Source organism: Somniosus microcephalus, chromosome 22 (assembly GCF_052327205.1).
Source record: "Somniosus microcephalus isolate GS21.2 chromosome 22, FLI_Smic_1.0, whole genome shotgun sequence".
Taxonomy (NCBI): domain Eukaryota; kingdom Metazoa; phylum Chordata; class Chondrichthyes; order Squaliformes; family Somniosidae; genus Somniosus; species Somniosus microcephalus.
This window is the reverse complement of record NC_141008.1, coordinates 51250046-51262972: the sequence shown is the minus strand read 5'-3', so window position 1 is coordinate 51262972 and position 12927 is coordinate 51250046. Positions and strand designations below refer to the sequence as shown.

At 41.5% G+C, this 12927-nt stretch overlaps 1 protein-coding gene across 2 annotated transcripts in view; it reads left to right on the top strand.

The window, feature by feature from the left end:
• The window catches only part of med13a (mediator complex subunit 13a), a 140196-nt gene extending 128107 nt beyond the window's left edge, over nucleotides 1–12089 (top strand). The window contains exons 27-32 of one of the 2 annotated variants that reach the window (XR_015073247.1): nucleotides 346–504; nucleotides 2036–2163; nucleotides 3859–4020; nucleotides 4408–4508; nucleotides 5484–5848; nucleotides 11278–12089. Coding sequence is in view for 1 of the 2 variants with exons in the window: in XM_085964700.1 (XP_085820826.1) it covers nucleotides 346–504; nucleotides 2036–2163; nucleotides 3859–4020; nucleotides 4408–4508; nucleotides 5484–5616 (683 nt within the window). In the remaining variant the exon portion in view is untranslated. Of the gene's footprint in view, nucleotides 1–345; nucleotides 505–2035; nucleotides 2164–3858; nucleotides 4021–4407; nucleotides 4509–5483; nucleotides 11231–11277 lie in introns of those variants that run through there. The other variant, XM_085964700.1, reaches the window with a different exon arrangement.
• The last annotated feature ends 838 nt before the right edge of the window (nucleotides 12090–12927 follow it).

Below are 12927 nucleotides of genomic sequence, written 5' to 3'. Positions count from 1 at the left end.
TTACAAGTTGTTAAATCTTTCTAGCCTTGGTAATTAAAACCAGGGGTTCAAAAAGTATTTTAAGTCTTCATGAGTGAATGTGTTGCAGATCTCTCTGTAAGCTATCAGCAAATCACATTTTTCAACTTTTTTTTCAAGTTGAGCACTGGTGTGAACCATATGAGCCAATTAGTTGCATCAAAGAGCTGAAGGTTCTTTTGAACTGGAGGTTCATATCCTGAAGCCATTAGAAAGAAACTTTCTTTTTATACCTTACTCGTTTGGTCTATTGTTGAGGACTTAACAGAAAATCTTTATTTTGAAATGTTGGTAAAGGACTAAACTCTTTTTTTTGTTTTGCTGCAGACTCTGTGTCAGTCGGATCTGTGTTTGGTCGTGGCACGTCTCTCAACATGCAGACATCACAGCTGAGCACACCGCAGGATACATCGTGCACTCACATCCTGGTGTTCCCTACCTCCGCCATGGTGCAGGTGCCAACTGGGAACTATGAATTAAACGTTGGTTAGTCTTGTGTGTTGTTTGTTGCCCTGCCATCAGCTGGATTCTTACAGACTAGATTTCCAGAGTTTGAATTGGCGGATAATCTCTCATTCTACACTGTGATCCAGTCTAGCGGCTGGTGCATCAGTCTCTGATTCAGCAGCGAGTAGCTGAATATGGGTTTGGGTAGATATTTTATTTTTTAAAAGATCAGATTGGTCCTGGAGCAGATACGGGCTGAATGGTCTTTTTTTTAAAATTCCTTTATTCTTGGCTGCTGCAATGGCTCCATGCGCTGATCTAATAAGTAGCTGAGCTGTACAGAACCAGGAAGGCCCCAGGTTCAGAGCCTGATCCTTGTTAGCTTATTGCAGCTGTAGTAACGGTAGGGGTGCTACATTTGGCTTCAATACCCCTTAGTTTGTGGTGGACAGAAAACCAGAACCACGGCTGGATTCAATGCCCCCGAGTTATGAGGGAAGATCAGCTAGGATTCCTGTTCCAATGCACATGTGAGCACTTGGACAAATTATTTCCTGTTGCATTCAATTGAAGTGCAGAATAATGGTTACACAGGAGTGCGCACGTGGCCGTAATGTCAACAAAGGGTCCGGATAGGTTCTGAACCACAAGTGCGAAACTTTAGTAGTTTATTAAAGCACCTGAACTCCGAATGGTTTGATGGCCCCCGGAGCTGATGTGGGCTGACGACCACACTACGTTGTGACATAATGCCCTGCTCATTGAGTAACAAACCGCAATAGATTAGCGAATATCCGCACACTTGGTCTGTTTCTACTGTGAGTGACATAATGAGTAAAAGCACTATCTGCTGTCCTGACCTGTACAGACTAGACCTAAGGTTCGATCCTGAGCTGGGGCAGAGTTTGGGGTGTTAGTTTAGCTTGTGAGCTCAGGATTGGAAAATTCAACCAAAATTTCCACTTCTGCTGGATATCTGGTGGGCAGGATACCCTACATGGTTTATTAACCTGTTGATAATTGGTAGACTTGCATGTGAAGAATGGTTACTTGTGGTAAGGTACTGGAGGGTTGCTTGGGATGGGGTAGGGGACTCGCACACCAGCATGAATTGTGGGGCCGAGGGGTGGGGGGGGGGGAAACAATTCCTCTAGTCAGTCTACATATTATGCAATGTAGTGCTTTGGAACTAGTTCTTATAAATGCTAGAATGCTGCATATACTGATGATTGAGGAATACGTGGGGGATTGATCGGGTTTGATGTAAGAGCATCTTGTGTTGCTCTGAACTATTCAGCCACGTCCTGCTGTAGTGGAGCATGTTTCCCTACAGCCTGCTGGTAATCACTAAATGAGGACTGAACTTTCCACTGGTCCATCTGTCTTTAGACCTTTTTTTAATTGGGCCGTGGTGAATGGAGCAGTGACATTTCAAATTCACGGCAACTGAGCAACTCTTAGTAAATAGTGATTGCTGCGATGGATCACGCAGGGAGAATGCTGATCATTTACAAGTCGTTTTTTAATATTGTGCTCCCCTATTCTTATCTGACTCCCTTTTGATTTGCAGAGGAAATAGGGATCTTTGACTTACTGGACCCAGACGATGATCTTATAATTAACTTGCCAGCATCTCCATCCACATCGCCGGGACATTCACCAGGCTCTCATTACCCGCACGGCGGTGACACTGGCAAGGTGAGGGTGTTGCGTCATCACATTTGTTACCCCCTTTTAAAAAATTTGCAGCCAATACTTCAGTAAATCAATTCACCAGATACAGATGAGAAGAATGTTTGGCACACCTTAGGTTATCCATCAAGACTTCTTCCTCTCCACTCCTTCCTCTTTAATAAAATCAAGTGTTTCTTAAATAATTCCTCGGTTTCTCTCTACCCTACCTGGAAGTGTATTCCACTTGTTGATCAACCTTTGTGTGAAGGATAGCTTCCTGGTGTCAATCCTAAATTTGCTGTGTATTGGTTTGGCCCTCTGCCCCTTTGTCCCACTGTCATGGTTTAGCTTGTATTGATATTCTGGACGTACCTTTTTCTACACCATATATAACATCTCCTCCTTTGTTGCCCACTTTCAAGGCTGAAATGCACAATTTCCTCTAGGTTTCCTTGTGTTTGTCTCCATTTCTCTTTCTGTCCCCTCCCCTTGCTCCCATTTTGTCTTTGTTTTCTCTGCACCTATAATGTGTCCTGACATTTAGTAAGTGGTACAGCATGACATCAGGACATTGTAACAGCTGCCAAACTCCAGTATGCTTAAGTTGCCTTGGGCAGAGTTTCTGCTAACTGGAGACCTCTGGGCTCTGATATGTTAACAAGGAGGTGCTGGAAATCTGCCAAGAATTGAACTTTTTTTCCTGCAGAATGCCACAAGCATTCTACCAGTAAGTTTATATATTGTTGAGTGTAGGCTCTTTTAAGATGTTTGACTTTTGGAGCCACGTTAAATGCCTTTTTCTCATTTCCTACCTCCTTTTGTGTCATGACTCCTGAAAAAGTTTGAAACCCTTGCAACAAATTTCTCCAGTGCTTTTATACTACCCGTGACTTTCCACACTCTGGGATATGTTAAGACAAAACTTAGTTGGAGAGTAACATTGTAACTGGAGCTACTTTTGTTCCCAGGTTAAAATGTTGCAGTTGCCTATCAAATATCTTTTGTTTCCATTCTCTCTAACGTTACACCACAATTCATAATATTTTTAGGTGTGAAGCATAGAATAACTAGGAGAGCAGGTAAGTGGAGTAGGTTTTATGGAGAACTTCTGCTTAAGGAAGTAGCTAGTTGAGTAGCTGAAATGTAAAATTCTAAGTTTGTGCCCCAGTTATCTGGCCACATCTTAAGCATCCACTCCCTGCACCATCGGTGCACCGTGGCTGCAGTGTGTACTATCTACAGCACCTTCCAAGGTTTCTTCGACAGCACCTCCCAAACCCATGACCGCCGTCACCTAGAAGGACAAGGGCAGCAGGTGCATGGGAACGCCATCCCCTCCAAGTCGCACACCACCTCAACTTGGACATGTATCGCCGTTCTTTCAAAATCCTGTAACTCCCTCCCTAACAGCGCTGTGGGCGCACCTTCACCACACCGACTGCAGTGGCTCAAGAAGAAGGCTCACCACCACTTTCTCGAGGGCAATAAATGCTGGACTTGCCAGCGACACATCGAACATTCTGTACATATGCTGCCGCCTGCTCAGCGCTGAAGGCCAGATTGAAAAGAAATACATTATCCCAGGTTATTCTCTTGTTTTACGAAATATGGAACTTTGAAAACAACACCGTTTGTTAGTAGGATGGATTGAGACAATTACCATAACTAACCTACTGCAGTCTGCCAATTATAACTAACTTGCTGCTTTTACTGTTTCAGGGACAGTGCACGGACCGACAGGAATCTCACGATGAAGTAACCATTTTGCAGCAGCCTCTGGCACTAGGATATTTTGTCTCGACAGCTAAGGCTGGGCCACTTCCTGACTGGTTTTGGTCGGCCTGCCCTCAAGCACAGAACCAATGTCCGCTTTTCCTCAAGGTAAGCCGAGACAGTTTTTTGTGTGTGTGTGTTTTTTCAGGAAAACTTGGGGAGAGTTAATGTGCCCTCGTGGTGAGAGTTGACAGTGGAGGGATTTACCTCGAAGTGGAATTTTTAAAAATTCACCAACTATTCTGATTTAAATTCAAAGTAACTGAAAGACAAATGAGAACTTTTGTTAAAATCTAAAAAAAAAAGGATTCACCCATTACTGTGGTGACTCCAGAAATGATTTGCTGGCTGTAGTTTTGTGTGTAATGGGATTGTGTTACACTGGTAACAATGACTGTTGCCATCTAGTGGCAAGTATAGTAATGCAGCAACACACTGAGCTGGACCAGGTGTATTTTACATTTCCGGGGGTTTTAATATCTTCTTGGTTTTCAGGCCTCGTTGCACCTCCATGTGCCTTCAGTGCATTCGGATGAGTTGCTCCACAGTAAGCACTCCCACCCACTTGATTCAAACCAGACCTCTGATGTGCTCAGGTATGAGATGCTGCATTATTCTGGAATTATTTGTTAAAAGTAATATTGAAGGGCTTTGTGTCCATTCAGATATTTCTCACTTGCAAAATTATTGAGCAACCCCTCCCTGCCCCTATTTTTTTTAAATTTAAAGGCAGTGGCCCCTTGTGGGGGGAAAAACACACACCCGGCTCTGCAATTGTACATGAATGCCCTTTTGTATGTGGGTTGCGTGTGGAGAGAACTATTTGGGAACAATGTTCCCTGTAAGCTGCGCTTTGTTCAGAGCGGCCTGTTTCCTTTAATGAGCGGTCCCGTTAAATTTCTGCGCATGCGCGGTATTTACAATATAAAAGCCGGTGAGCGGCCTGTGCGGGACCTTTCCCATCACTGGGCGGCCGCGCAGCTTAGAGGGAACATTGTTTGTGAGTCACACAAAACTAGGGTGCTGGTAGATCTGAGGGAGTGCTGCATGGTGAGTGTTGTCGTCCTTCTGGTGAGACATTAAACCAAGATCCCACCTGTCTGTTTCCACGGCGCCGTTTGAGGAGAAGCAGCAAGTTCTCAATAGTGTTCTGACCAGTGTTGCTCCTCCATACAGAAATTGGGCGGTCATTTATCACATTGTTGTTTTGTAGGATGTTAGTGTGGATTGGCTGACATGTTTGTCTGCACACAGTACTGCCCTTCAATAGCAATCGTGTGAAACATTGATGCATTTCAACTATGATGCTGGTTCGGAGGTGGCCTGTGAGCCTGGGCAGCTCACTCCTATTTGTATTTATGTTACTTATTGTATTGCTGTTGCTTCATCAGCAGCTTTAAATATATGCAGATTAATAGGAATGCCAATTTAATGTTATTGTGGCCTGTGAAGTGTCAAGATATGTGGCCCAAGAATACAAAAAGTCTAGATATTCCTGCACTTATAAACACAGTTACTTTTTCTGTAAGTGGATGGTGTTTCAAATTTGCAAAATTTCTTCAAACTCCCAGGTTTGTTCTAGAACAATACAACGCTCTTTCTTGGCTGACCTGTGACCCTGCCACCCAGGACCGCCGCTCCTGCCTCCCTGTTCATTTTGTGGTGCTGACACAGCTCTACAACTTCATCACAAGCATGTTGTAGACATTGCCAGGGAGCTGCGAGGGATTCAGGACTAACTCTTGGAAAAGGGACATCGTTTGAGAGTGTCATCGAGAACAGGAATCGGTCGGAAGGGAAGCGGACATTACTCATGGAGAACACGGAGGGATTCTTGGAATTGGGTCTGAAGGACCCCAGGATGCCCCCCCTTAATTGCTTGGTGGGTTTTAAAGCCACGGGCAGTTATCCAAAAATGCCTGCATCTTAATTTATTGTAAGTTTTTAAATGTTGTATAAATTGTCTTATATTTTGTATTTTTTTTTAATTTTTCAAGAAGGTTTATACTACCTTCAGGCTTTAAAGCATTTGTTGTACTAAAATATCTATAATCGTCTTAAGAGTTTGCAGTAGGTTGCTATAAAGTCGGGGGAGGGAGAGCGGCAAATATCTATTGGCTCAGTGTACATTTTAGTAGGGATTGGGGTTAGTGTTAACCACACCTTGTGTGTGGTGAAAACGCAGCGAAGCTGTGGATGCAGAGTACTTGTACAGTAAATAAAATATGTTCACTGTGTTTATAACTGAACAGTACATCTTACAGCATTTCCTATCATGCATTGTGAAGCCAGGGCTAAAAGGGGGAGGGGGTGGGGGGGGGGGGGTGAAACGGGACTGAGGAGGAGGGCTGCTCTGGTCAAGGTCAGTCCCAGTGACCTGCCTATTTGTATATAAAAAAAAAAGTCAGTAACATTAATTTGTTACTACTGTATAAAAAAGAAAAATTGTGCAGAATGGTAACTAAATTTTGTAGCAACTGAATTTTTTTCCAAAATTGAATCAATGCAATGCAGGTGTGTTGGTCTGTTGTAGTGTTAAGGTTTCTAGGCCCAGACTCTTATCATTGTCCGAACTTAATAACGGCTTTAGTGAATGGACCGCTTGACTGATCCAGGTACCACCTTCCTGAGAAAGTGACACCAGTGTGCTTTCTTGTTTTGTTCCGCTCGTCTTTTTTTAGCGTGACTTAATAATGGGCAATAAATGCTGGCCTTGTCAGCGATGCCCACATCCCAGGAACGAATACCATCCCTGATACTGTTACACCATCAGACTCCACAGCTCCTTGATTTATTTTTGTATAAAGTATAAGTCTTTTCGCCACTGTTAATTCATCACTCTGTACAATTATAGACATTTGGAATATTGAAAACTATTAGGACATCTCAAACTTTAAAAAAAAAAGCTTCAGCACTCAATTGTGGGTAACGTAGATTAAGATACAGTGCTCCTCAAGTGAGAGCAATTAAAAAAAAAAAAAAAAATAGGGAGAGCAACTGGTAGACTCTGAAGATTTACCTCATGGCAATCTGTCCTTTCATCCCCCATGTCATGTTACACTCTGAGCTCTCCTTGCAGGGATTTTATTTTTTGAAAAGTAATGGTTTTTCAGTGTTTTTAATCACTGGTCAATTTCCTATGTAGACACAGTGCCTTTTCTTCTAAACAACCTAACACATTTTTTAAACGCACCTAAAGTAAAATTTACATTTTGATTAAAAAGATCTTAAGTGTTAAGTATAACTAACTAAATGGCATAAATAGTTTGATGCTAAAGTATAGGGTGAATTTTATTTTAGAAAGTTAAACCATCACTTCAGAGGCACGCTCGCCTGCAATGGAATTTGAAAGAAAAATCAGTAGAAATGATTCACGGCGACTTTTTTTAGTCGATCTCCTATGGTGTTGTACATGGGGAGTCGAGACCAATTGTAGGCTCCAGCTGAAGGAGGCTAGAGAAGAGGATAATTGGACCAGGCCGTGCAAAACGTAATTTGATCCCCATTTTAAAGTCATACGTTCTCTCCTTTTTATATATACCCATTATAAATTCCTGTGTCCGCATGAAACTGTCTGGTAAATGTGTCAGGCTACAATTATACCACCGTCAGTGGTGGTGCTATAAGTACTTACACTTGGGGAGGAAGGTGTAATTACATCCTGACATTTACATGGGCAATTTCTCTTATAAATATGGACATAAGAAATTACGTTGGAAAAAGTTCACAGGAAGTGTGTGCAGATGCAAGATTTTTAATATTTTATATCTGTGTGTGTATATGTGTGTAGCACAAACTCTATCTAGCATGCAGTTACTGTAAATAAATGTGCTATAACTGCTAATGGTATTTTAGCCCGGACAACAGTGAGAAGCCGAGCAGTTTAGAATTGAAAGTATTTTTAAAAGAAATCCTAAAATCTCATAGGTTTACAAAATATGCCTCCGGCATCCACGAACTTAAAAAAAAAAAAAAAAAAATGTTTTTAAATTAAATTACCAATTAAGTGATGGTCTACTACAGAAACATGCAATTCAGCTTCCTTTTAATCAAATTTTGGCTAACTTTATAAGTACCTTTTGCGCATTAAAAAAAAAAGCTGGCTTTGCCGGGAGCGGTGGGTGGCCCAGATCACTTGTCTGAATTGTTTACACCGTGATAATTTCAGAAAGTCTTTGATCAGGTTTCCATGAAAGTTGATTAAAGTTGTTCTCTTGCGAAACTTGGACGTCTTTTTTGAAGATGGGCTTATTGAGAGCACCTCTCTAGTTCCGCAAACATTGTGTTGCATCCAGTAACTCCTTGAAACCCTAATTAGCACCTCTTTGTGCTGTTCAATCCTTCGAAAAATATGCATACCATAAGTTGTGCGAGAACACTAAAATGAGACCCGAGTCTTGGAAGTCTTTTACATCCCATTTGGCATTAATAAGTACACACTTAACTTATAAACACCCTTAATTACTTAACAATAGACACCACGATTGCTAAGCCTTGCTGAAATTAATTTTAGGGAGGGGGGAGAAAGTTGATATTTTTTTAAATAAAAATTGCATTGAGCCTTAAATGCCACACTAACTTAAAGTGGCTAATACCTTCCTGAAATAGTGGACACAGGAATTGCATATTCGTTACTAATGTAGTGTGATCTCAGCCCATGAATTAATTTGGGCTGCTTCTTGAACTGAAGGCACTCTAGATAAAGCTGTTGAACACCTGGCTCCCAGCCTTAAATCAGTGAATTGGAGTCTTGAGTGGCCAGCCTCTTGAATTATTTTACCTTTTGCCTGACTTGAGCATTTGCTTCTTCTCACTGGATGAGGCCCGTGCAGCAGCAAGACATTCCCTTTCAAGTCTCTGCAAAGCCAGGCGGTGAAGGCAAGAGAGAACCGGCCTGCCTCACTTTTAATTGTTTGGGCCAATTGCAGCGCGGTGTTGGGGGGTGGCCCTGGAGAAAGTTTACGGGCCAGCCCGGTGTGTTTTTGACTAAAGCAGGATAGTAAGGGTGCGAATGTGTAAGAAGTCTATAATGAAGCATGTGCTGTATTCATATTGCCAAAAACCCTCCTGTCTATTCTGGGTACAATGATCAATTTGTATTAACTCTTAATGCATGAAACCCTTAATACAAATAAACAGAATACTTGACCATAGAAGATACAAGCAATTCAACTCTGAATTTTGTCAAATTCTAGCAATCATTTTTTGTAATTTGAATCATGCCTCATGTTGTGGAATAGCCCTTCTTTGGATGGGGGATATTTTACAAAACAATCATAGCAGTTACAGCACTTAAGGACATTGTTCTGCCCAGCGTGCTTTTGCGCATGCTAGCCCCACATTGGAGCTATCTGCGCTAATCCCATTTCCTGCTCTTTCCCTGTACACTTTTTTGGTATTTTATCTAATTCTCCTTTAGATACCGCAAGTGTTGTTTAGCGTAAAGCAGAAAAAGCCCCAGTTGCATATTTGTATTTGTAATGGACAGTATTTAGCTTTTTAAAAAACAGGTACACATCGACTCCCTTGTTCATCTAATACTGTGTGTTTAAGCACATCATTCCAGAACCCTGAGTTTAGCTATACAGGAATGAGCTTGGAACACTGTGACATTGAAGAACTGCAATATCTGCACATTTCGTTCCTAAATATAGTATGTCAGAAAGCAAAAAACCAGTTAAGTAAAATTGTCTTTAATCTCTTTTCTCTCTTGCCTCCGCCACCACCCCCCCCCATTATCCACCAGGCAATATTGTGTTCATTTTCAAGTTTTAAATCACTCTATTCCTCCCCCTCAGCCCACTAATTCTTGTATGAGAAGGTGGGTGCACAACTTGCTCAGAGGGCAGGTAGTAGGAGATGCCCCTGAACTCTGTCTACCTCCACTTGTCACAGATTGCATCACCCCAAAGGCGTGATTGGGAACTCTATGCACGGGGAATAGCAGACACTAAGCTGACCCCTACAATATGATGCATTGGGCACATCTGATGTACAGAGCTGTGGATGCTTGTGTTTTTATTTCTCATTGATGCTAATCACAGGACATAAGTGAGGTGCTAGGTTACCACTTACTCTACTGACTTTCACTCTTCTGCTTTTTTTTTGGTTTTCATTGATGTTGCTTTACTTTGTCCAAACTTTGAATTTTTTATTGCAAAATTTACCTAATTTTTTAAATTAAAACAGTTGGTAAAGGATTGTTTGTAAAGCAACAGTAAATTGGATATTTTTTAACTGGAAAATTTCAGTTCATTTAAATTTATAATTTCTTTTGCAGACCAGCGCTGGCAGCTGTGGGTTTTGTGAAATATTCTTTGTTAATATTTACAGTAATTGCCAATCGCTGCTTGCTTTAACTGTTATACTTGGTCTTTTCCCACACATCCCCACCTGAACCTTATTACAGTTATATTCAATAGTCTTCTTGACACCTGGTGCTCGTGCGTGGCCTTGTGGTTATACAATAGTTTTCAATAAGTAGGAAAAGATGACTTTATTAAATGCAGTGCACAGAGTTGCATTACAGTGCAGGTTTTCTACTGTTACCCACAGTTTATTGCTAAGGTTGTTCTCCGATTATAGGGAAAAGCAATCGTTTAACTGGGTTGTCATGAAATAAGGTATGAATGCCTGAAAGCAGATGCTTTTCCGGGTATTTTGGCAGTTTCACAGTGTATGGTCCCCGCAGGCATCTGTACCCTCTTCCCAGTGCAGTTATTTTTCCTGGTCTTGGCCAAACCGGGATCTGAAAGTGGTCCATTTCATTGTGCAAACACTAGCAATCCCAGTACTTTAATAATGCATTGCTTAAAAGTTTTTTTTGTCTTATTTAAATTTCATAATTTAATCTTTTTTTGTCAAAATATTTATAGATTTTTTTTGAGCTGAAATTGCAGTAGATTTAAAAAAACTCCTTAAATTTTATTAATTGTTGGATTTTACAGAGTTCATGCCTTGCTTATTTTTTAAAAAAAAGAGAAAAAAATATCGGGAGAACAATGTCATGTTTTTATGAACAGTTGGTTGCCTGTAACAGCTGGGCAAGCAGTGATGAAATCCCAGATGTGGTGAGGACCGGTCCATTTTTTCTCTTGGTGTCCTACTTTGGCATAAAACATCCTGCTTGCAAAGCTGCAATTGTAGTTCCTTATGAGTCTTTCAATGAATTATGAACAAATTTTAGTCTGGAGATCGTGGCAAACACTAAAAGCTACATACAGTCCAAAAAAGCTTAAAGTACAAATTATGGTTGAATTGTTGAAAAGGTTTATACTTTTTAAACATTTTCAAATGAAAATAAATAATTTATTCATAATGGTGGTGTGACCCTGTTTTGTGTCTTTATTTCTCTACTTATTGCAGACTATCCAGGTTAGAGAGTGTATTGCATCTACCATGTGGAGCTTGCAGAGCAAACATAGCTGGCATGAATGTTTCTTGGTAGTATTACCTGAGTGGGGACTATACTGTGAATTCGGTCAGCTGGACCACTTGCTAGGGATGAAACTGTAACCGGAATCAGTAAAAGTGAGTGAATCGGAGCACAGTCTATTGAGAGTTTGATTTTTTAAATGTTAACGGGCAGTTTTGAGGCTTTTCCCCATTTTACGGCTGTAATTGCGGGCTGCCCGACAGCTGTCAAACGCTGACAATTCGTATGTCAAAAATTTTTCGACAGATGAAGCGTCATATGCTGACAAGGGAAAATAATGTGGGTGCGTCAGACGTCGCTGGGGGCGAGACTAGAACCCGGAAGGCAGCAGTCCCGTCCCCAACTCGTCTCGGCTTGCAAAATCCAGCCCTGTTTAACCCAGACACTAGAATGGGGCCGCTCCCTGTGGAATCATTCCCTCAGTTTATCGTCATTCACAATATGGCACCTGTAACAATGCCAGCTTAGTACATTAAAGGGGAAGAGGATTCTATTGCATCATCATCATTCCCAAACTCCTATTTCTTCTTTAAAACTGGGTAGGGGTAGCCTGCATGCAAACGTGCAGATTTGTCCTTACAGCGACAGAATGGAGAAGGGTCCAGAATTGCCCATAGTTGACTGGTAAGCTTGGTGATTTAAATACTTGATGTCCTCTGTGAAGTAAAGGAAATGAAGATAGCTCTTTTCAAATTTAGTTAATGCCTAAAGAAAGGAAAGGCTTTTCAAACTTGCTCCAGTCAATGCCCATGTATATAATAGAAAAATCCATGCATTGCCTTCTCCACCCCACCTTTTTTAAGGAATACTAATTTCCTTCCCCACCTTCCTTTAAAAAAAAAATGAAGCAGTGTTACCTCTCTAACCTACATTTTCCTCCCTTGACTGAATTAATTGATGCACTTAAAAGGGAACTGGATCAATAGCAATCAACTACATTTCCCTGGGAGTCTTGACGAGAAGCTCAATCCTCTTGGTTTAAATCGGCAGTTTCAAGAACTGCCAGCACAAGCTTTAATAAATAAAATATCAATTGGCCCGTCCTAGTGAATAGCCAAGTGCCATAGTACAGAGCACCAGCGGAAAGGAGAGATACATGTAGCAGTGATCTGTTAACATCAAGTTATAGAGTACAGGCGGAATTGAAGATGAGAGGGGAGGTAAGAAGCTCCAGTATAAGTTGGCCTAACGCTTATTCAATATACAAGTTACTTTGATACCATAATAATGTGAATAAAATCATGCTTTGTTTTTTCTGCTATGAATCATAGAATGGTTACAGCACAGGAGGAGGCCATTTGGCCTGTCAAGCCTATGCCAGCTCTCTACAAGAGCATAAGAAATAGGAGCAGGAGTAGGCCAATCGGCCCCTCGAGCCTGCTCCGCCATTCAATTAAGATCATGGCTGATCTGATCCTAACCGCCAATCCACTATCACTGAACCATCTCCTGAATCTAACAGAATTAGACACACGAAATAGGAGCAGGATCAGGCTACATGGCCCCTGGGCCCGCTCCGCTACCCACAGGGCCATGACCGATCCGAACCTAGACTCATGTCCAAATTCCTGCCCGTTCCC